This window comes from Megalobrama amblycephala, linkage group LG13, assembly GCF_018812025.1.
Source record: "Megalobrama amblycephala isolate DHTTF-2021 linkage group LG13, ASM1881202v1, whole genome shotgun sequence".
Classification (NCBI taxonomy): domain Eukaryota; kingdom Metazoa; phylum Chordata; class Actinopteri; order Cypriniformes; family Xenocyprididae; genus Megalobrama; species Megalobrama amblycephala.
Window position 1 is genome coordinate 32,611,799 of NC_063056.1, and position 22,939 is coordinate 32,634,737.

At 35.9% G+C, this 22,939-nt stretch overlaps 2 protein-coding genes and 1 long non-coding RNA gene across 5 annotated transcripts; 2 read left to right on the forward strand and 1 right to left on the reverse strand.

The window, feature by feature from the left end:
* Nucleotides 1–250: 250 nt before the first annotated feature.
* nudt17 (nudix (nucleoside diphosphate linked moiety X)-type motif 17) lies at nt 251–9,508 on the forward strand. 3 transcript variants are annotated; one of them, XM_048153394.1, is made up of 9 exons: nt 251–516; nt 633–708; nt 2,413–2,526; nt 2,631–2,814; nt 3,097–3,122; nt 5,113–5,205; nt 6,067–6,165; nt 6,262–6,398; nt 8,951–9,508. In XM_048153394.1, exons 1-9 carry the CDS (start codon nt 485–487, stop codon nt 9,120–9,122), a joined length of 933 nt encoding a protein of 310 aa, XP_048009351.1. In that variant the 5' UTR covers nt 251–484; the 3' UTR covers nt 9,123–9,508. The 3 variants fall into 3 exon arrangements, with proteins under 3 accessions (XP_048009351.1, XP_048009353.1, XP_048009352.1); XM_048153396.1 differs by having other exon boundaries at nt 252–536; XM_048153395.1 differs by having other exon boundaries at nt 252–512.
* A 979-nt stretch (nt 9,509–10,487) lies between these two features.
* LOC125243619 (cell wall integrity and stress response component 4) lies at nt 10,488–18,221 on the reverse strand. The gene is made up of 7 exons (XM_048153393.1): nt 17,813–18,221; nt 16,358–16,431; nt 16,144–16,283; nt 15,151–15,887; nt 14,346–14,486; nt 10,718–10,783; nt 10,488–10,628 (listed from the first exon to the last, which is right to left on the reverse strand). The coding sequence occupies exons 1-6, from the start codon at nt 18,017–18,019 to the stop codon at nt 10,727–10,729; spliced, it is 1,356 nt and encodes a 451-aa protein (XP_048009350.1). The 5' UTR covers nt 18,020–18,221; the 3' UTR covers nt 10,488–10,628; nt 10,718–10,726.
* Nucleotides 14,417–22,689, forward strand: LOC125243622. Its single transcript, XR_007179073.1, has 4 exons — nt 14,417–14,537; nt 15,113–15,241; nt 21,767–21,801; nt 21,890–22,689. It is a non-coding gene; the product is annotated as an uncharacterized LOC125243622 (long non-coding RNA).
* The last annotated feature ends 250 nt before the right edge of the window (nt 22,690–22,939 follow it).

Consider the following 22,939-nt stretch of genomic DNA (forward strand, 5'->3'; position numbering starts at 1 on the left):
AGAATTTCAAGATATAATCTAACAATTCTGAAGGGGAAAAAGTCATAATTATGAGATATAATTATTATCAAAATCAATCTTCCATAATTCTCTTTCTACATTACCTGAAATTAGTGTAATAAATATCAATGTAACACTTTAGTTATAAAATGGGCTAAAAAAACAGACTTTTATTCTAAAACATCAGGAGAAGTTTTTCGAGTTGACTCATTTCCGAAGCTCATGAATATTTATTACGTAGTTTTACGTTCGCTCAGTATTTCTTCCTGATTTGCTGCAAGGTTTCTGAACGAATTAATAACACTGCGTAACTGAGTTAATATTCATAGAGGAGCCTTAAAGCGCTGTAAATAGTTAGACTTTTATTTTAAAACATCAGAAGCCATTTTCTGGAGAATCAGCTCGGAATCGGGTGGTGTTTGTTATGGTTTGGGTTCAGGGTCTGGACACTGACAGCATGTTTGTGTTTCCGCTCTAAACACTCATGCGCTCTCTGACGATCTCCTGGATAGTTAAGTGGTTCACCCTGATTACTAGTACTGTATCCAATACAATATGAATATTTTGTAGTGATATGTCAAATCATGAATGAAAAAAGTGAATTAATCATATTCTGTGATCATGTCATACAGTATGGAGAAGGTCCGAAAGATTCTAGTTCATCTGTCGAAGGAAAACGCCGCTCCGCAGTGCGCGCGATTCGTGCAGGTCAGCTGAACTCATATTCCAGCTCCCATTAGTTAATAACGTTAGTAATGTTAACTAATAATGAGCAATACATTTGTTACAGTAATTATGAACGTTAGTTAATAAAAAATAGAATTGTTCTTTCTTAGTTCATGTTAGCTCAGGTCCAGTAAATAATATTAACAAATGCTTTTTATTTTGAAAATGTATTAATGTTGAAATTAACTTAATTTTTTTTTCATTGGTTAGTTCATGTTAACTTGTAGTTAACTAATGTTCACAAATGAAATGTTATTGTAAAGTGTTAAATATGCATACAATTTGAAAATATTCAGTTATATATATATTATAATTTTTAAATAACAATCTGTTTAAAACGATCATATATGATAGCACCAGGTCCAGGGCATATGTGCACATCCAGAGTTGGAAAAACTCTTTTCAATTCCCTTCTTTTATTATTTTTTATTATCATGTTTTCTTTTAGCTGCAAGATCATGGTGTTGGATACAATCAAGCTGTAATAATTAAAATTAGTCCTATACGGATAGAAGTCTAGTATGTGCTCATTATGTGATGCTGAAAAATTCTTATGCATTTGTATGCATCTTCTGACAGCTGAATAAATAAGCTTTCCATTGTTGTATGGTTTGTTAGGATAGGACAATATTTGGCCGAGATCTAGAATCTGAGGGTGCAAAAAAATAAAAATATTGAGAAAATTGCCTTTAAAGGGATAGTTCACCCAAAAATGAAAATTTGATGTTTATCTGCTTACCCCCAGCGCATCCAAGATGTAGGTGTCTTTGTTTCTTCAGTAGAACACAAATGATGATTTTTAACTGCAACCGCTGCCATCTGTCAGTGGTATAATGCAAGTCAGCGGGAACTTGGACTATAAGAGTAAATAAAACACGACAGACAAATCCAAATTAAACCCTGCGGCTTGTGACGACACATTGATGTCTTAAGACACGAAACGATCGGTTTGTGTGAGAAACCGAACAGTATTTATATCATTTTTTACCTCTAATACACCACTATGTCCAACTGCATTCATCACTCGATTCGTTTGGTCTGATGTCTCGCTCTCATTGAAGCATATGCGCGAGACCTCACTGCCGCTGTCAGAGCGCGATCAGACCAAACGAATCGAGTGATGAATGCCGTTGGACATAGTGGTGTATTAGAGGTAAAAAATGATATAAATACTGTTCGGTTTCTCGCACAAACTGATCGTTTCTTGTCTTAGGACATCAGTGTGTCGTCACAAGCTGCAGGGTTTAATTTGGACTTGTCTAAGCAAGTTTTATTTACTCTTATAGTAGAAGTTCCCATCCACTAGCATTATTTGACTGACAGACAGCAACGGTTGCAGTTAAAAATCATCATTTGTGTTCTACTGAAGAAACAAAGACACCTACATCTTGGATGCTCTGGGGGTAAGCAGATAAACATCAAATTTTCATTTTTGGGTGAATTAACCCTTTAAAGTTGCCTAAATGAAGTCCTTAGCAATGCATATCCACTCACAAAAATACATTTTTGATATATTTATGGTAGGAAATTTACAAAATATCTTCATGGAACATGATCTTTACTTAATATCTTAATGGATTTTTGGCATAAAGAAATATGTATTCTTGGCTATTGCTACAAATATACCCGTGCAACTTATGATTGGTTTTGTGGTCCAGGGTCACATATGCATTTCATTTTTTCCAGAGCATAACTGGACACTTTGTTGGGAGTGAGGATCAAGTAAATGTGAGCTGTTCTTTGGAGAATAACAGATTTATTTTATGTGACCGATTGTGTGATGGAGGAGTTCCTCTGAAGGTGAGATCACACTGAGTTTATATTATGGCCATTTCAGTTTTGTTAATTGAATCCAGTTAAAACAGGAAGTTTCTTTGTGGATCAAACTCATTGTCTGACCCTAGAGGGCGTCGTTTTGCCCCATCAAATACCTGTCTCACTCAGAGGCAGTCTCCCTGCCTCCAGACACCCTCAGCCGTGGGGTAGACGTGGGCGTGGCTGTGCTGCTGCAGTCCTCCAATCAGAGACTGTTGCTAACGCGTCGTGCCTCCAGCCTCCGGATCTTCCCCAATGTTTGGGTTCCACCTGGTGAGTGAGTTATTGCGCACCGACCCAAATGACCACTCAAATATGTGCGTGCTCATGTTTATGATTTACAGATGAGTGAGGTCATTTTAGTCAGCTTTATCTGGTTCTGAGGACCACAATTTTAAACGGTTATTTAGTTTCATTATCTGTCGAATCTCAGATCTGACTTTCCATCAGAGACTGTAATGTTGTTAGCTGAAATTAGCTACAGAAATGTGGCCAGCATGTGTGTGTGAGAATACTGTGGTGTTCAGGACTAATGGATGTAATTTGTTTGTTCAGGAGGCCATGTGGAGCTGGATGAAAAGGTACATGCTGTATTGCATAAACAGTGAGCTATCAGTCGATCAATCAATCAGTCAGTCATTAAAGGTGCAGCAAGGGATTCCAGAGAAACGCTGTTGATATTTGAAATTAAAGGATTAGTTCACTTCAGAAGTAAAATTTCCTGATAATTTACTCACCCCCATGTCATGTTTATGTCTTTCTGTGTTCAGTTGGAAAGAAATTAAGTTTTTTGAGGAAAACATTCCAGGATTTTTCTCCATATAGTGGATTTTAACAGGGACCAACGGGTTGAAGGTCCAAATTTCAGTTTCAGTGCAGCTTCAAAGGGCTCTACATGATCTCAGCCGAGGAATAAGCGTCTTATCTAGCGAAACAATTGGTAATTTTCTAAAAAATATATATAATATATATACTTTTTAACCACAAATGCTCATCTTGGAATCACATTGGAGTTTTTCGGCCTACCGCGGTACTTCCGCCTACGTCACGCGTGACCTTTCCAACATGATTACGTAATGCGTGGCGGATCACAGAGCAAAACCAATGTTACTCACGTATGGAGCAGAAACAAAGCAACCCGAGCATCTGTTTTCAGGCCTTCCCGCTTAGGTCTCTCCAGTGCTGGAAAGCTTTTCTAATATTAACTCGGGTCCTAAAGCTCATGCCTGATCATAACCCTTCTCTTTCCAGTGATATTCCTCTGACCGTTTCTCTTTTGTAATGTCTCTCAGAGATCTCTCTTTCTACAGTCTTTCTTCAAATCTCCCTCTTGCTCGCTCTTTCTCCTCCCCCATCATGTGCTGCTCAGTCCGATCCACTTTCAACAGCATTTCTCCGAAAACGCTTACTGCAGATTTAACAGATATTGTCAAGTAATTTTAAATTTCTTGAGAGAATTAGTTTGTGATTGATGGATTGATTGATATCCAAATCTGAGACTACTTTTTGCATTCTTTTTAAATTTAATACAGTATTTTTCATTACCAATTATATTTTCAGTATAGCAAACTAAGTGATCACATTGTTTGTTGACAGCAGCACTTGAACTGCATGAACTCCACAAGTTTGTGATAACATTTGTACAAGCCACAAATGTGCTTGTTTGATTATTGACCTAGAAATAGAGCAGAATTGTAAATATTTGTTCTTCGTTTTATGTCATGAGTTTTTATATACATATACATACATATAAACACATTTCAAAAGTTTGGGGTCGGTAGGATTTTTCAATGTTTTTGTCTCTTATGCTCATCAATGCAGTATTTATTTAATCAAAAACACAGTAAAAACAGTAATATTGTGAAATATTACAATTAATAACTATTTTCTATTTGAATTTATTTTAAAATGTAATTTATTCCTGTGATGACAGCAGAATTTTTACTTCAGTCAACAATGTCACATGATTTTAAGGGATTCATTGATAAAAAAATAAAAACACGCATTTATTTTAAATAGAAATCTTTTGTAACATTATGAATGTCTTTAATGTCACCTTTAATTAATTTAATGCATCCTTTCTGAATAAAAGTATGAATTTCCTTAAAAGAAATCTTCCTGACCCCAAAGTTTGGAATGCTAGTGTACATTTTATAATTATATTTTTATAAATTATTCTGTATTAATATAATAATGCCACCAAGTGAATTAGATTGAATTAAAGGCACAATATGTAAGATTTTTGGATTAAAATATCCAAAAACCACTAGAACAATGTATTATATTTTGTTGACTTTTGTACTTACATTATCCCAAATGTTTCCAAGAATGTTTAAATACAGAGAAATAAGCAATTTTAACCAGGACACGGACTGTGTCCGTGCGTCGCCTATCAAATCAAGGCATCATCAAGCTACACCTTGATTTTGAATAAGTGACCTCTAGTGGTGAAAATGTACATATTGTGCTTTTAATGAACAACTAAGATATTATTCTGAATGAATGAATGAATGAATGAATGAATGGCCCATGGCTCAGTGATTTCTTTCTGTGTGTGTGTGTATAAACTAGCTGTTGGACGCAGGACTCAGGGAGCTCCAGGAAGAGACTGGTCTGAAACTGAGCCCTGATGAGATCTCCTCTCAGCTGCTCGGCATGTGGGAGGTGTGTGTTTATAGCACAATGTTTTTTGTGAGACCTGCAGCCAAAGTCCAAGGGGGCCACTGCACAGAGACACTGAATTTGACAGACCGAGGCCGATTGTTTGCAAACCGTAATTGTGTAACCTGGAACAGTCAGGCGCTGCACACATCTGTTGTCTATCTCAAAGTATTAATCATTGACATTAATCTGTTGGCGCAAGATGTATATCTAATCAAGCTAATCCAGGGGGTTTACTTTAATTTTCACAAAAAACAAACATATGAGATGGTAAAGGAATAGTTCATCCAATGACGTTGTCATCATGTCCTCATCTCCATGTTGCATGATTTTATTTGTTTCCATGAACACAAAAGATGTAGGCAGAATATCTGAGGTACTATTTTCCATGCCCGGAAAGTAAATGAAAAAGGACATTAAAAGTTGAGTACGTGGCTAGTGTGCTCTCTTCCAATACTTTTAAATCCAAACACTACATTAATGTGAGCAACAGACTGAAAATTTGAACATCCACTGATAATCTTCTTCTCTGCCATAAGTCTCAGTTGTGGTTGCATGTAATTAAACTTTTTGAAAGTATAAATCACCATCCACTTTCATTGTATTAAAATGAGCAGCTCAGACATTCTTCCCAGCATGTAATTTTGTGTTTTAAAAAAATTAAAGTCGTAATGACATGGGAATGACTAGATGATGACAAAAAAACGTAATTTAAATTAAGATGAATGTACATGAATCATGTCCCTTTTGATCAATTTAATGCACCCTTGATGAATAAAAGTATTGAAATCTTACTGACCCCAAACTTTTTTCAAAAAAAGATGAATAATTAAATTTTATATTAAACTCTTATTCTCTGTCCAGTCAGTGTATCCGCCCATGTTGTCCAGAGGACCACCTCAGAGACATCATGTTGTGACGTACATGCTTCTGAAGAGCTCTCAATCACACCTGCAGCTTCAGGTACACCTTTGGCTCGTCAACAGATACGAACATGTTTACACCCGCTGCTGATCTGAGGTCCATGTGCTCCATAAGGTCTCTCTCCTTCTTTCTCAGGCTTGTTTGCGCCCAGATCCTGCTGAAGTCAGTGCGTGTGTGTGGGTTGATGCAGGTTTGGTGAAAGCTGTGGTATCTGCTGTAGATGGTGAGAAGGATTCTGTTAGAATACCAGCTGACCTGCCACAGACCATCAGGTATGGAGAACTTCATTAAAGGATTAGTCCACTTTTAAATAAACTTTTCCTGATAATTTACTCACCCCCATGTCATCCAAGATGTTCATGTCTTTCTTTCTTCAGTCGAAAAGAAATTTAAGTTTTTGATGAAAACATTCCAGGATTTTTCTCCTTATAGTAGACTTGAATGGGCACCAAACGATTGAAGGTCCAAATTAGTTTCACTGCAGCTTCAAATTGTTTAACACGATCCCAGATGAGAAATAAGGATCTTATCTAGTGAAACCAGTGCTCATTTTCTGAAAAAAAAAAAAAAGAAAATTATATAAGTTTTAACCTTAAATGCTCATCTTAAATTGGCTCTCTTCTTCTTCTCCTCTATTAGAATTCCAGCAGTGTAGACGCTGCTAAGTGTATCACTGCCCTCCACAGGCTAAAGTTTGAACTAATTGTTATATACTATTGAACTAGCATATTGCATATAAACATTAGTTAAAACTTTGGCCTGTGGAGGGCAGTATTACGCTTAGCAGCGTCTATACTGCTGGAATTCAAATAGAGAAGAAGAAGAAGAGAGCTAGTTCAAGATGAGCATTTCTGGTTAAAACTTATATAATTTTCAATTTTTTTCCAGAAAATGAGCACTGGTTTCACTAGATAAGACCCTTATTTCTCGTCTGGGATCGTGTTGAACAATTTGAAGCTGCACTGAAACTAATTTTGACCTTCAACCGTTTGGTGCCCATTCAAGTCTACTATAAGGAGAAAAATCCTGGAATGTTTTCATCAAAAACCTTAATTTCTTTTCGACTGAAGAAAGAAAGACATGGGACATCTTGGATGACATGGGGGTAAGTAAATTATCAGGAAAAGTTTATTTAAAAGTGAACTAATCCTTTAATCTCTATTAACCCTGACATATGAAATAATAGTCAGAAAAATCTTATATTTTTTTAAATGGAACAGTTTTTTATTTTAAAATTATATTTTTATATATATATATATATATATATATATATATAAATTTTTTTTTTTTTTTTTTTTTTGATACATCAGGCTTTTATGACTCATATGATATAGAAGAATATAGAGCTCATACTTGAGGAGTAAAAACACAATGAGCAAAATTATGCAATTTGGTGTAATTCTAACAACTTGTGAGGTAAATCAATGGGATCTTTATAACAGCATACCAGAATACTTACATAAAATGCATATAAATATTAGTTGTCACTTTATGGGCCAGATTTATTAAACAGGGCAAATTAGCATGAGAGTGCAATTCCAAAAACTCTGCGCAACTCCAATTTGAGTGGAAAGTTCTGCGCGTAATCTACTGACGACACACAAATTAAAGATCACAGATGCAGCCGAATCATTTCCATAATGACCAGCACAATCTACCAAGAGCAGCGCAAATTAGGGTCTGGTTTAAGACATGCTTTTTTGGGGGGCGGTAAATAATGGCGCAAATACCAGTAAATTGACTAGCGCAAACCTTAGTAAATCACCATGCATGATTCATTTAAATACTCTCCTCCCATAAATTTTTCACTGCGTGTCTTTATTAAATTCTGACAGTAGTTTTTTAACGCCAAAAGAGGGTTTGCGCTGGAGCAAGATCTGGACCTATATCTTCAATAATATGTCTTAGATGAAATTTAAATGTTTAATTTTATGATCAAGGCTCTGTATTTTTTATTGTGGGGGAAAAGTATATAATGGAATGCATTACAATGATGATTGAGAGATGTACATATAAACATTCCTCAATAGCCTGATGTATCATATTTGATACTCATATTTGACCATGATTTTTCTAAAAATTATGTATAATCATGGACAATCAAGTAAACCTAATTTGCTTCAGTCCAGTATGTGTTCATCTTGAAATATAACTACAAACCCGATTCCAAAAAAGTTGGGACACTGTACAAATTGTGAATAAAAACAATGCAATGATGTGGAAGTTTCAAATCTCTGCCCATCTTGACTTCTGAGAGACACTGCCACTCTGAGAGGCTCTTTTTATACCCAATCATGTTGCCAATTGACCTAATAAGTTGCAAATTGGTCCTCCAGCTGTTCCTTATATGTACATTTAACTTTTCCGGCCTCTTATTGCTACCTGTCCCAACTTTTTTGGAATGTGTAGCTCTCATGAAATCCAAAATCAGCCAATATTTGGCATGACATTTCAAAATGTCTCACTTTCAACATTTGATATGTTATCTATATTCTATTGTGAATAAAATATAAGTTTATCAGATTTGTAGATTATTGCATTCCTTTTTTATTCACAATGTCCCAACATTTTTGGAATCGGGTTTGTATATAAAATGTATGTGTTTACTTTATAAAAATCACTTGAAGATTTCACTAGAAGACCTAAAGGGGGGACATTTTTAGAATTATACAAAAAGGCCATTTACTTGCTAAAAATGTATAAACTATCAATGAGAAGACAGAAGACATGTAGTAGATTGTGTATAACAGCAAAATTGATAATATGATACAGTAGGCTTTATTTTTTCCATTGTTTTGAGTGTTCATTTCCTGTATGTTGTCAGTGTGACGGAGGTGTCTTCACGCGGTGAGCTGAGCGAGACCTCTCTGCCCGTTTCTTTGTTCTGTAACCGGGCCCCAGATCATGGCGAGGACATTGAACGAGTCAGCACCGGAACCAAATTTGCATTAGAACTGTGGTTGAAAACACTGGAGTCTCATGCTGAGATGGGCTGACCACAACTCTCTGCCAGCTTCTGTTTATGTTTGTTACCATTTAACCAGTGCCTTGAGGAAGACAGCACCACCTGCTGGACTGGAGCTATTTCAGCAGGGCATGTTATTCAGGCACAACATTAAAATCTAAATTTTGCCATAAAGCCTCGACAGCCTTAGAATAACATTTTTCATTACAATATGATTTTATAATAATCAAAATGTTTATTTAACCCTTGTCAGTGTGCAATATTTTTCAGCATTTTTTAAAATTACAACAAACATCTCTGCCTACCACAAGGAGATGGTAGAAACTGTGTCCCCTCTGCTAAAGCTGGCAAATTAAAGTTGGTTTAAAGGTAAATTAATTAATTTTTCTACATAAAGGTGTTGAGATCAGATCTGAATATTCGCTTTGTCTCTTTTTAACTCCACAATGATCAGACTCTTTAATATGCAGAATAAATGAATCTTGACAAATACATCTATTAATAGTATATAATCGAGTTATAATTGAGTTTTAGACCATTGGAGAGACAAAGAGAGTAAAGTGAGGACACTTTGGCCGGTCCACATTTTCTGAGACCCCTTTAAAGGCCTGTTTTAGGGTCAAGAATTTGTTTTGGCGATAAGGTTGTAATTAGGTTCAGGGTAGGTTTAGGGTTCTACGCACTTAGTTGTGATGGGTAAGGTTAGGGTAAGGAGCTAGAGATTGAATTGTGTCAGTGTATGTCTTCACAAAGATAGATGTACAAGAATGTGTGTGTGTGTGTGTGTGTGTGTGCGCGCCTCTGGATTCAGAGTCAGTGTGACCAGAAGCTGTGAGACGAAAATATGAGAAAAATTCAATTTCATCAGAGATTACACTTTACCTCAAAGATAATCTGCAGCATTTCACTTGCCTAACCCTTCCTCTAACACATTGTGTTCTTGCTGTTCAAATACTCCTTGATTTCTCCATCAGGATAGTGCCTGGACATTTTTCCCCTCTTTGCTTTTAAGCAGAATTTGACCTGAAGTGACACAGAGCCCTGTTATGACCATCTACTTCTGTTCAGTTGATTCTGTTCACCTGATGCACAATTATGATCCACGTTTATGCTTTTTCTCAGGGCCAAAAATTGTTACACTTACAATAGGTTACACTATCATTCTACATTGCAATTTAAACATAAATGTTGCATTATGTGACTCATTTCAGCTCTGATTCTTGACCTCAATCCTTCAGAGAACAGACTAGTCATCCCACAGCCGTTTTCAGAAACTCTTTTTAATTTCACTAAATCACTGTTAATACATCACATCATTCAATCAATGTGTAAAAGTTACAAAGTACATTGTGCAAAGGTATATTGTAGGAAAATAAATTCTAAATAGATCGTAATGGCATGTAAAATCATTTCCCTGTCTGTTCAGCTTCCTGCAGTGCAGTGCCGGTTGAATGACAGTTATTCTTCCAACAAAAGTTTTCCTCAGGCCTTGTTCTTCACACGTGGAGTGAGTGACAATGTCGGGGGTTCAGAGAACCTGAATGATGGAGTCAAAGTGTGAGATTGAGCTCTGCTGGGTTTGTTAAGTGTGTCACAGGTACTGCTGCATGTGTGTGTTTACCGTACCTGTGTCCATCATTTGTTCACCACATACATTCCTGTTCGGATTTTCGGAGGTTTTTCTCTGACGTCCTGTTATTAACAGAGTCAGTTATTAGTACCTGTATGCACATCATAACACCAATTCTGAAAATAAAACTATACTACCTTCAGCATCAGACATAAAACTACAATGTCAAAAGTAACCCCCTTTATTTATTTTTATGCAGTTTGAACTCTTTTTATTTACTGTTTTATTTTTATATATACAAGCCGAATTCCGGAAATGTTTGGACGTTTTTTAAATTTTGAATAAAATGAAAACTAATAGACTTTCAAATCACATGAGCCAATATTTTATTCACAACAGAACATAGATAACATAACAAATGTTTAAAGGGAGAAATTTTACACTTTTATCCACTAAATGAGCTCATTTCAAATTTGATGTCTGCTACAGGTCTCAAAAAAGTTGGCATGGGATAACATCTAGCAACTAATTAAGTTAATTTATAACAGGTCTGTAACAAATTGCAAATGCTTTGCAAATCTCATCATCTGCAGTGCATAACATCATCAAAAGATTCAGAGAAACTGGAGAAATCTCTGTGCGTAAGGGACAAGGCCGAAGACCTTTATTGGATGCCCGTGGTCTTTGGGCCCTCAGACGACACTGCATCACTCATCGGCATGATTGTGTCAATGACATTACTAAATGGGCCCAGGAATACTTCCAGAAACCACTGTCGGTAAACACAATCCGCCGTGCCATCTGCAGATGCCAACTAAAGCTCTATCATGCAAAAAGGAAGCCATTTGTGAACATGGTCCAGAAGCGACGTTGTGTCCTGTGGGCCAAGGCTCATTTAAAATGGACTGTTTCAAAGTGAAAAAGTGTTCAGCATTCAGCTCAAAAGGCAGCATCTCAGATGGTATGGGGGTGCATAAGTGCATATGGTATGGGCAGCTTGCATGTTTTGGAAGGCACTATGAATGCTGAAAGGTATATAAAGGTTTTAGAGCAACATATGCTCCCCTCCAGTTGACGTCTATTTCAGGGAAGTCCTTGTGTATTTCAGCAGGACAATGCAAAACCACATACTGCAGCTATTACAACAGCATGGCTTCGTCGTAGAAGAGTCCGGGTGCTGAATTGGCCTACCTGCAGTCCAGATCTTTCACCTATAGAGAACATTTGGCGCATCATTAAACGAAAAAACTACATCTAAGACAACCACAAACTCTTCAGCAGCTGGAAAGTTATATCAGGCAATAATGGGACCAAATTTCAATACCAAAACTCCAGAAACTCATAACCTCGATGCCCAGATGTCTTCAAACTGTTTTGAAAAGAAGATGATATGCTACACCATGGTAAACATCCAAACTATTTTGAGACCTGTAGCAGGCATCAAATTTGAAATGAGCTCATTTTGTGCATAAAATTGTAAAATTTCTCAGTTTAAACATTTGTTATGTTATCTATGTTCTATTGTGAATAAAATATTGGCTCATGTGATTTCAAAGTCTTTTATTTTTCATTTTATTTAAATTTAAAAAACGTCCCAACATTTCCGGAATTTGGGTTGTATAATATTTTGTTTATTTTATAAAATGTTGTTGTTTGTTTTATTTGTGATATTTTTTATTTAAATTATTTATTTGTATTTTACATATTTACTTTTATTATTTTATGTGTTACATATATTTTTTTTTTAATAATTTTTTTATTTAATATATTTGTATATTATAAATAATTTTCTTTTATTTTTGTTCATTTGTTTGTCGGTTTATTTTTATTGTATGACTACAATAAAAAAAATCTGCCTGTTTTTAAGATTGACATATTTCAATTGTACAGTAAAATTCGATCAGATTGAATTGAATAATCTTTACATATTATTTATATTATGGATTAATAATTTTAAATGAGTAAAAAAAACCTAGAGCTTAATAAAACATTTTGTATAAATCTTAATGGAACAAGGGAATGGGCCATTTCAGTTTATGTGATTTGTATTCATAATTTAAAAAAAGAAAAGAAAATATGTTTACATTTATGAATACAAATCACATAAACTAAATGGTCCATTCCCTTACTTTTTTTATTTTGAGTTATTAAAAAATACTTTTTTTTAAAATTTTTCAGCTTGATGAGGTCTTGCATAACCTGCAGTACAGGAAGTGCTAAAACGAATGTCTTATAAATCTTTTTTCTGTTTAGTTTAATGATTACGCCCCTGTTTCTTCCATTTTAGTCTGCCATTTTGTGTTTGGGGTCCATAAGGAAAGTAAGTTGGGGCATTTAGGGGGATTTTGATCATTTTGTTTTCATTATCACTGTGAATCATCCCAGCTTGTTATTAATATAAATGCCAGTGCCCTAACAAACGCCTCCGTTCAGCTCAGTTCAGTTAATCACTCTCTGCTCTGATCAGCTGTCGACCAAAATCTGCTGCTCAGATGCATTCAGCCCTGGAGGCCTCAAGGGTTAGATTCAGAGTTTAAGTCTTTCTCTCCTGGCTCCCGTTATTGTTCGAATGTAGGCAGGGCATTGTGAGCGGTGACGCCGTGGCTACTGGACGATGGAGGAGACGCAGATGGAGGCCTCACAGTCTCTGAACGAGAGTCGAGTTTCCCACGCTTCAGGTTTCTCAGTCAGAGCCGCACAAAGAGGGGCCTGTGCAGGCGACGGGGACGCTGGAACGCCAGGTAACAGTAGCCAATTTTCCCCAGTTCTGATCCGTGATTGTGGGGTCAGTGTTTTACATGGACACAGATAGTGATGGAGAACCCTCCTGAAAACCCCTTTGTTTCCCTCCACAATAAAGATGCAGTTCTATTTATATAGTTAAAAGTTGCAAAACAAGATTTGCGTTTGTATCCAATCTTAATGTTGGGTTTATGTTGCATTGTTAGTCGTGTGAACAGGTTAAAATGCTGCATTAAAGTTTTTGCATTAAAGTACAAGGTTCTTGATGCTTTCTAAGCTGCATGTAAAGCTGCATTCACACAGTGTTTTCATTCTGCATTTACTAATAAGTGTGACTCTCAAATTCTCCCATTCATCCATCAGCAGGCAGGAGCAGATCCATTATGTCTGTATGAGCAGGTAACCAAAGTTAATCCCCCTTTTTAACTTGAGAATAAGTCCTGTAGCTATTGTAAATATCAATATGTGTACTGTGCCTTTAAGGATTTAATACTTAAAATCTCCTGCTGCTTTCATCCTCTCAAAAAATGCTGTGGTTCTGTTTTTGTCTAATTCAGGTGTTGCATTTTTACTCTATTGCTGTGTTATTTAATATTTATATAGGCCTACTATTATAGTATTTTTTTTTTTTTCATATTTTGTAATAGCTTTTATTTTTGCATTTTCAGTTTTCATTTTAATTAAGTAATTTTGTTATGAGCTGTTGTCGTTTTTATTTTTTCACATTTCTATTTAGATTTTATCAGTTACATTTTTTATATCAGTTTTAATAATTTTAATACTTCAACTTAAACTCGTTGATTCTGTTCATAATGCACATACTATCTGAACTCGCTGGTATGAAGACCTAAAATTTAAGGGAGTCACTTTTGTTATAGAATCTAGTTTCATAAACGAACTGTATAGGAACAAAATGTCAGAATGAATTGGATAGTATCGCACCGCTTGTTTGCCGTTGGCTGTATCAAACGTGCTTTGCGTTGAGTACATGGGGATGTCTGGATTGTAGTACATGGGAGGATTCATCTCTTCAGGTTCATTCACGAAAACTCTTCGTTTCGGACAACAGCACCAGAGCACCACCTGAGAGGAGGAACACTTTTGTCCTTTAACAGTACAGTCACTGACAAAAAAGTACCACATACATTCGCTTTTTGGACATATTTATGATAGTTTTATGTACATGTAAATGAACCATAATGGTGTTATTTTGAGTATGTTACCATAAATACATTGCTTTATTCACCTTATTTTTCGCGTACGGGCGCGGCCATTTGTAAAACGAATGTGTCTGGCTTCCGGTGTGATTCACTTTCAGCTATTTTTAGATGTACAAAACACTTGATATTGAAAACTAGTATTTCTTAGCATATTATTTTAATGTACTATCTTAATTATAAACAAACAAACAGTTTTACTATTTACTGCACGTTGATATTCTTCTCCTTAAATGGAGTCTAATGAATCGGAAGTCTCGCACATTCACAGAAAACAGCTTTCCGTGTTGAAAAATAAGGTGGATGGATGAATATGGTAATTATTTAGTAGTATGGTATATAATCTGGTATATACCACCACTATACTTAATAATAATAATAATAATAATAATAATAATAATATAGATGTTGGTCAGTTTTATTATTTATTCAGATGAATGTACAATCAATACAAATTTAAAAGTTACTACCATGTTCTCCATAAAACCAAAGGTTCATACAATATTGATCCTACACCCTCGATCACTCACCAGAATGATGAGGATGATGAGGAGGAAAAGGCTGATAGCCGCCAGCGCTAAGAGGGCGACGCCCCATCCAGGAACCAGAGCAGAGGCCTCGGTAGGTGAATAATTCACAGGCGTGGTCTTCGAGGGCTGTGCTGTTGGGAATGGAGTGGAGCTGAATGTCGGGTTCACAACAGTGATGTGGATGGAGGTAAAAGTGGTCTTGAGGGTTGTAGTGGAGGTGTCATTGGGGGCTGTGGAGGCGGTGGTGCCATTTGGGGAGGCAGTGATGGTGGCATTGGGGACTGTAGTGATGGTGTCAGTTGTGGTGGTGGTGCTATTGGAAGGTAAAGTGATTGTACCAATTGGTGCTGTTGTGGTGGTCCCAATGGGGACTTCTGTTGTGGTTCCATTGGTTACTTCATTGGTGGTGCTGTTGGGTGCTGCAGAAATACTTGCGTTATTCATTGGAGAGTTGGCTGTGGTGTTTGGGTGCATTGAGGTTGCGTTAAAGGGTGTGGAGGAGGTGGAGTGGATGAAGTGTGTGATGTTTCCTACAACAACAGAAGTGGACATGTCGGGTGTGTGTGTGGATGGAAGGCGGCTGGTGAGGGATTCGGCATCCGTTATGATGTCAGGAGTGGAAGTGAGGGGCGTGGCCATGGAGGGCGTGGTCGTAGAGGGTGTTCCTATGTGTGTTGTCGTTGGTGGTCTGCTGAAGGTCTTCTCTTCTTCAAAAGGTTCTTCAGTTGATAGTTTATCTGTGGTTGGGATTGAATTTACTTTTTATTAGTTGGTGATGTATTTTTCTAAAAATCTAACTTTTCATATGATTCACATTGTATGGATTCATACAAAACTGCCATCTTGTAAAATAGTTACATTTTCTTGTGAGATTTGGTTGTATTTGTCTGATTTAGATGGTCTTTTCTTAACTTTTAATTCTACAAGTAAAACCCCAGTCAATGAACAATGTGAAAACAATGTGAAATCAACTATTGTCGACTGTTATTTTACTTTCAGTGTAGCTGAGGTCGATCTCTAGTGCCGGCGATGGAATTTGTTTGTACGCAGGCAAAAAGATGTCTCTCACAATCTCTGGATTGACTTGGGTCGGCCCAAACAGCAGTCGAGAAGTGGCGATCACTGACCCGTTACTGCAAGAGAAGAACTCATAAGATCAGATATTCTCTATCGCTTAAATTGGATGTTAATCTAAGATTGATCAAACCTGAAGATCATTTCTTCTGTCCCCAAATATATCAGGTGAGTGGTGTTAAATGGTTGAGCATAAATATCTTCAAACTGGAAAAGGGAAAGAACAACAGTGAAAAAGTCAATGTTCATCAGAGTTAAATCGATTTTAGGAGCCGTTTACACAACAGCGTTTTCAACTAAAAACTGAAATGTTTTATGCATTTTGGCCATTCATTTACAAGATAATGGCGTTTTGGGGGCCTGAAAATGAAAACTGTTGTAAACTGGTTTCAAAGTGCAAGTTTTTGAAAGCGATACCGTTATTGTCTCTGTGTAAAAAAATGTAAAAAGATAAATTTGCGAAAATGGTGACGTCATGTGCATGTGTATTACGTGTTCAGTCTATAAGCGCGTAGTTTCTTTACAAAATGACATTGCCAACTACTGGCCTTGCAGCAGAATACAGCGTTTTAATCGTTCTCGTGGATCTGAACATTTTGACATCATTGTCGTCTGTACGTGAAAAACGCAAAGGAATTTTTTTTCCATTTTTAGTAAATCATTGTCGTGTAAACATACCCTCAGTCTCTCAAATGACCCTTTAAATGCTCATTAATTTAATTTAATATTATTGATAAATACACCATCATTGTATTTTTGGACTTGGTACCATGGTAATACTATGGTTTCCATTACATTTATGCATTTGGCAGATGATTTTATCCAAAGCGACTTACATTGCATACAAGATATACAGTACATTTAATCAGTTCCATTTATCACCTTAATAATACTGTGGTATTCTATAAGGTACTTTAGTTCATTAGCATATCTTATTTTATTGGTACTATAGTAATACCATGGTTTCTTAGATGGGCCATAGTATGGCATACATTGTAATATTTTGTAAATAAATCTGCACTAAAAAAAATAGTAAAAATAGGGCACAATGTACTGTATTAATTTGACAGAATTTTCCGTATTTACTTTTTTTTTTACAGGTGTTTTACCTGTATTTTGAATTTTGAACTTCATTGCATTGTGTTTTAGGGTTAATGGAAATGTCTATAAAATTACTGGATCATGTCCTGGTAATTTTCTGCCAGTACATTATCCGTTTTTTACTGATTTTTTACAAAAAATTACTGTACCATGGCAGTACTGTGGTATGGCTTTAATATAAACTGTGGTATTAACATGGGATTGGTACTTTTAACAAGGTAAATGGTACTTTTTTGTAAGTGTAATCATTCAATTCCATAATATATCAAAATACCATGGTATTTCCATCTGAGACCATTACTGTTCCATGATATATTTTTCAAAGGATTTCTAGACAACCACTTGTCATTGACCTGACCATTCAAATGATTCACTTCCATCTGTGGCATACTGTATATCTATTGGTTGTCTGTAATATATCCCAGAATACTGTAAATACCCCATGAATGCTTCACATATACATGCATGATTAAAAAGAGACCCTCACCAGTTGGTCCACCTCTTGCTTGAGTGTTGTATACTCTGCTGATTGCTGGTCAGCCAGTGAGTCATTATAAACACGGTTAGTGATTCTGAGATCCATGAACACTGAAGTTAAAGCATGTGGAGTCGAGGCATCTGTGCTTTCATTTGGGGAATCCAACGCAGAGTTATTGACAGAGTATACACCTGAATCAGATTTTGATATATTCATCACAAAAGGTTTTTTTATGTGTCTTTATCTTTTTTGCATAATATTTAAAATTAATTATTATTTCAAATGAAAAATTTGTCATCAGTTATTCACCCTTTTGTAATGAGACAAAAGAAGGCTTTTTGAAGAATGTGTTTATTCTATACAGTGAAAGTCAATGGTGTAAAAAACAACAAATACAATTAGTTTCATTGTATGGACAAAAAAAAACAAACAAAAAAAACACATTTTTCAGAATATCATCTCATGCTCCACATAAATAAGAATGTCATACAAGCTTAGAACATCATGAGGGTGAGTAAATAATGACAGAATCTTCATTTTTGGGAATGCTATCCCTGTTACAATGATAAATTAAAAGTAATTGTCAAATGTTAAAATATTTTGTGATTCACATTTTTAAAACATAGCTGCTACTTACCCATGAAAAGTGCAATCCAACCAACAGCTAAGGTGGTGGAGGCTCTTAGTATAATCTTCATCATCTTTGAAGACGAGTAATCCTTCAGCGTGTGATCTGTGCCAGCGGGTTGAGTCAACATCAACTAATGTTCTGGACTCTGGAGAAAGTGCCTCTTTATCAGAGTGAACAGTCCTTTTATTGTTTGAGCACCTGAGCAGGTACCACACACAGGTGGGTGGAGCTCCTGTGCCACATTTTCTCTAATGTTTGTGTTTAAATGAGTAAAATAAAAGATGATGCATTTTATAAAACCTCACAAATTAGATTTTTTCTTTTCTTTTTGACAGCAGTTAGATTAAATGGAGACTTTTCTTATGTCTCATGCTTTTCAGATGGTTCTCCTGAGGAAAAAAAAACCCTGTGATCACACATGACTTCAGTAGAGTTTCAGAAGTTCTCAACAGTGTCTCACTTTGTGCTCAAATTTGCCAATAAGTCTGTCACAAGTCTTTTTTAAAAATATTTTTTTTTCTCCAAGACCATGATCTGAGCTATGTTATCCACATTGATTTTATATCTCTACATTCTTGATGTCAACATTTGTCTAGACTGTGTTTTTTTTTTCCCCCTCCAATTTCCTCCAAGGAAGTTTAGATAAACCTTCTGAGACAATGTTTTGCTATTTTGGCATTACATTTTTAAAAAGTTACTTCTGAATGTTGAAAAAGTTTTTAAAAATGTTTTATACATTGGTTATGCAAACATCCCAGGTGAAAAACGTACACTTCTATAATGTACTTAAAGTGCTCTATTCTCTATTTTTTGTACTTAATATACTAAAAATTCTTCTTTAGTACTAATTAAGATAATCTTAAGAACATCTAAGTGTACTCAACTGTGCTATTTTGAGACAGCATGAAATATGAACTAAAATGTGCTTTTAATATACTATCTCTGTATTTAAAAAAATGTATTTAGCTACCACTTGTAGTACACTATGGGTTCAAATGTACTATAAGTGTTATCTAAATATATTTATCAAATACAGAGAAAGCATAATAAAAGCACATTTTAGTTCATATTTCATGCTGTCTCAAAATAGCGCAATTGAGTACACTTAGATGTTCTTAAGATTATCTTAAGAAGTACTAAAGAACAATTTTTAGTATATTAAGTACAAAATTAGTGCGCGAAAATAGAGCACTTTTAGTACATAGAAATGTACTTTTTTTTCACCTGGGATTTAGGAAACATTCTATTTTTGGATTTTGCAAACATTATGGGAACTTTACTTTTGAATGTTCATTGAAAACATTTAAAGAACATTAGACGAATGCCCAGAAAAACACATTTCAGAAAAACAGTGAAGTATAAATAGTGTTTTTTGTGCTAACTTTATGAGAACATTTTAAAAGACCAGATAACTTTGAATAAATATTCTATTAACATTGCTTTGAGGAATGTTTTGTTTATAACTTTGACATTAAATGTTCCCTGTTTGCTGGGTTGGTACTTTTAAGTTTGTTGATATGATTTCACTTTTTTAACTTTAGTTAGTGTGTAATGTTGCTGTTTGAGCATGAACAACATCTGCAAATTTACAACGCTCAAAGTTCAATGCAAAGGAAGATATTTTCTTTTAAAGAAACCTCTGTTTAGGGACTAACAACGAGCTGCTTCCCGGGTTAGTGACATCACTAACCCTAACATTTACATAAACCCTGCCCCCGAGAACACGCAACAAAGGGTGTGAGGCCATGTTGGGCTGCTTTTGAGAAGAGGAAGAGTTGTTATAGTAGAGTGTTGTTGTCATGCCGTCATTTTACGCCAGACTGCTTCACAAACGAGGGTCAATTCAATGCTGGATTTGCACAAAAGATTAACATGACAGCACATGCTAGTCGATGAGTTGAATCAACTCCACAGCAACTACATAAATTTATCCATTAACCGTTCAGAAACATCCAGATAGTTGTAACTTCTTTCTGAGTCTCTCCATCAGTGTCTGACTCCGGTTTGAACAATGTAAGGCTAAACACCTCTACTGACAATTGTAATTTTGGCTGCGTGAGATTCTCCATCTTTGTTGTTGTTGAGCTGTTAAAGCTCCGCCCTCTTCTGGAAAGCGGCAGCTCATTTGCATTTAAAGGAACACACACAAAAATGGCATGTTTGTGCTCACACCAAAATAGGGGCAAATTTGACAAGCTATACTAAATGATCTGTGCCGTATTTTGAGCTGAAACTTCACAAACACATTCTGGGGACACCATAGACTTATATTACATCTCGTATGAAACTGAGAACACATGAGCAATGAAATAGCAACATCTGAGCAATATATTGTTCCTTGGCAGTGCTTTTAAAAGCAGTGATTTGTTCTGTGTTCAAGTTCTGTAGATATGCACAAGTGCCTGTGGAATATAAATCTGATTTACTTTGAATAGAGATATGAAATTGTGAGAGAATTAGAAAAACAAACAGAATGGACATATATATTCATATGAGATTTTGTCTAAAAGCATTTCATGCTTAAATTCAGTTTCTCTCCAGGAGACGCTTGGCATTCAGCTTTATGGTCATAGCATCTCACCATAAATAGCACATCTCACCTTTGCAGAATTGTATGTGATGACATCATCTGTGACATCAGCAGTGACATTATCCAGCAGGGTAAGGTGTGTGTGTTTCCTCTGGCATTAGCAGGAGACATCTCTCTTCTTCTGACCATTTCAACCACATATGTCTGCCTTTTTTAAGTATCCACTCAGATAAATAAGATAACAACAGGGTCACTTACTGTTCCCAGCTAACAAAAATGTGTTTTAAGAACGTTTTGCAAACGTTCCCATTAAATTACGAAAACGTTATTTCTGAATGTTCTCTGAAAATTCACAATGTCCAGTTTTGTAAATGTTTTAAAATCTTTTTGCGAACGTTAAGGAAACAATCCATTTTATATTTCTTCATACATTATGAGATTGTTACTTTTGAATGTTCTCCGAACTTTCTGAACCAAGTAACGTAAAAAATGTTAGACGAACATCCAACTAAAACATTTCAGAAAATAAAAACATTCCATGAACGGTGTATAAATAATGTTTATGTGCTAATGTTTTGAGAACATTATTAAAGACCAGATAACTCTGAACAAACGTTCTATTAACATTACTGGAAGAACATTTGAGAGAACCTTGCCAGAACATTAGCCGAATTCTTGCCAGAACTGGGTTGCCAGTTGCATTAGAGTTAAATTATTATTGTGGCATGTTTGTGTCAGATGGTTCAACAAAATCATCTGCATTCACATAAATATTTTGAAATCCCTGATTTTTTTTCTCCAGGTCAGAGACGCCGTGGTAAGAACTCTTCCCCTCGGGTCAGTGATGTTTTATTCACTTGAGGTTTGAGTGCTTGTCTGTGTCTGAAATTTGAGTTGTTAAACGGGTCATTTGGTTTTTCCACAGGGCTTCAGTGAAGTGCTTTATGCCACCCTGATGTTTGGGATGAAGGACGTCATCTTACCACACACAGTCTGAAATTTTTAGTGACACTCAGTTTAGTGGCAGAATTTGCACTCTTCAGTGTCTAATTTGCTATTTTAGTTTATTTTCCAGTCTTGTGTTTTTGAATATTTAAAAATGCACACAATGTGGTCTGTAAAATCTGGAGAACATTATCCATCAGCATTTCAATTCATGGCAGTTGCTTGGCTGGTGCAGGTGTGCATATTTTTTTAAGTACTATTAAAAGTACTATTAATTTCTTTAAAATATATTTTAATGTCGGAAAAATTATTTCATGTGAAAATGTGCAAGGCTCCTTTTGACCTTTAGTTGTTCTTGGAACAATTTCAAAGAATTTCAGAATGTCCCAATGATGCCTAAAGCCCTTTTCCAGAGATTTTCGCAGTGTGTTGAACTTTTCTTGTCTTTACCCTTGATGAAACTTAATTATCTAAATGGGAACACACAGTTACATTAAGTGGTTACATATGTGATATTTTCAGGCCATAGATTAAGACAGAGTAAATGTGGTCTAAAGAAAGAAGAGGATTACTGAAACGAACTCAAGAGTTCACACAAACGGACGGGATGGGTGCTCATGGCCTGAACAGGAATGTACTGGACTCTATCAGTCCCTTGGGTTTCTGGAGATGATGTCATCATGTGTGCATGTGTTTTTTTTCTCATGAATTCTTGGCAGATTCCTGGGTTGGAGAGTTTCAACATATGCAGCTGATTGTCCGTTTGGCCAAGGGATGAAGTCTTCGCTCTTTCCTACAGCAATGATATAACACAATGACATACAGTTAAATTAAATTACCTTACAAATCATGCCATGGTAGTCTCAGCCTCAGATGTCACGCGCACTGTCTGATGCATTGGAAACACTTGCAGGATATTCAAAGTCGTCATCTGGTTGGTTGAATTCTATAGGATATCCATGAGACGTTTGTGTTGCGTTCTTTAACGGTCCACCTGGAAACAAATGCTGTGATGCCAAACCCCCTTATG

Excerpts from the sequence above, each read along its gene's own strand:
- nudt17 (XM_048153394.1), top strand. The coding sequence starts at position 485 with ATGCGCTCTCTGACGATCTCCTGGATAGTTAA. Across the intron at positions 2,815-3,096 it reads CAATGTTTGGGTTCCACCTG|GAGGCCATGTGGAGCTGGAT; the intron begins GTGAGTGAGTTA and ends TTGTTTGTTCAG. Across the intron at positions 6,166-6,261 it reads AATCACACCTGCAGCTTCAG|GCTTGTTTGCGCCCAGATCC; the intron begins GTACACCTTTGG and ends CTTCTTTCTCAG.
- LOC125243619 (XM_048153393.1), bottom strand. The coding sequence starts at position 18,019 with ATGAATATATCAAAATCTGATTCAGGTGTATACTCTGTCAATAACTCT. Across the intron at positions 15,888-16,143 it reads CGACCTCAGCTACACTGAAA|ATAAACTATCAACTGAAGAA; the intron begins GTAAAATAACAG and ends TCCCAACCACAG. Across the intron at positions 14,487-15,150 it reads TCATCATCCTCATCATTCTG|GTGGTGCTCTGGTGCTGTTG; the intron begins GTGAGTGATCGA and ends TCCTCCTCTCAG.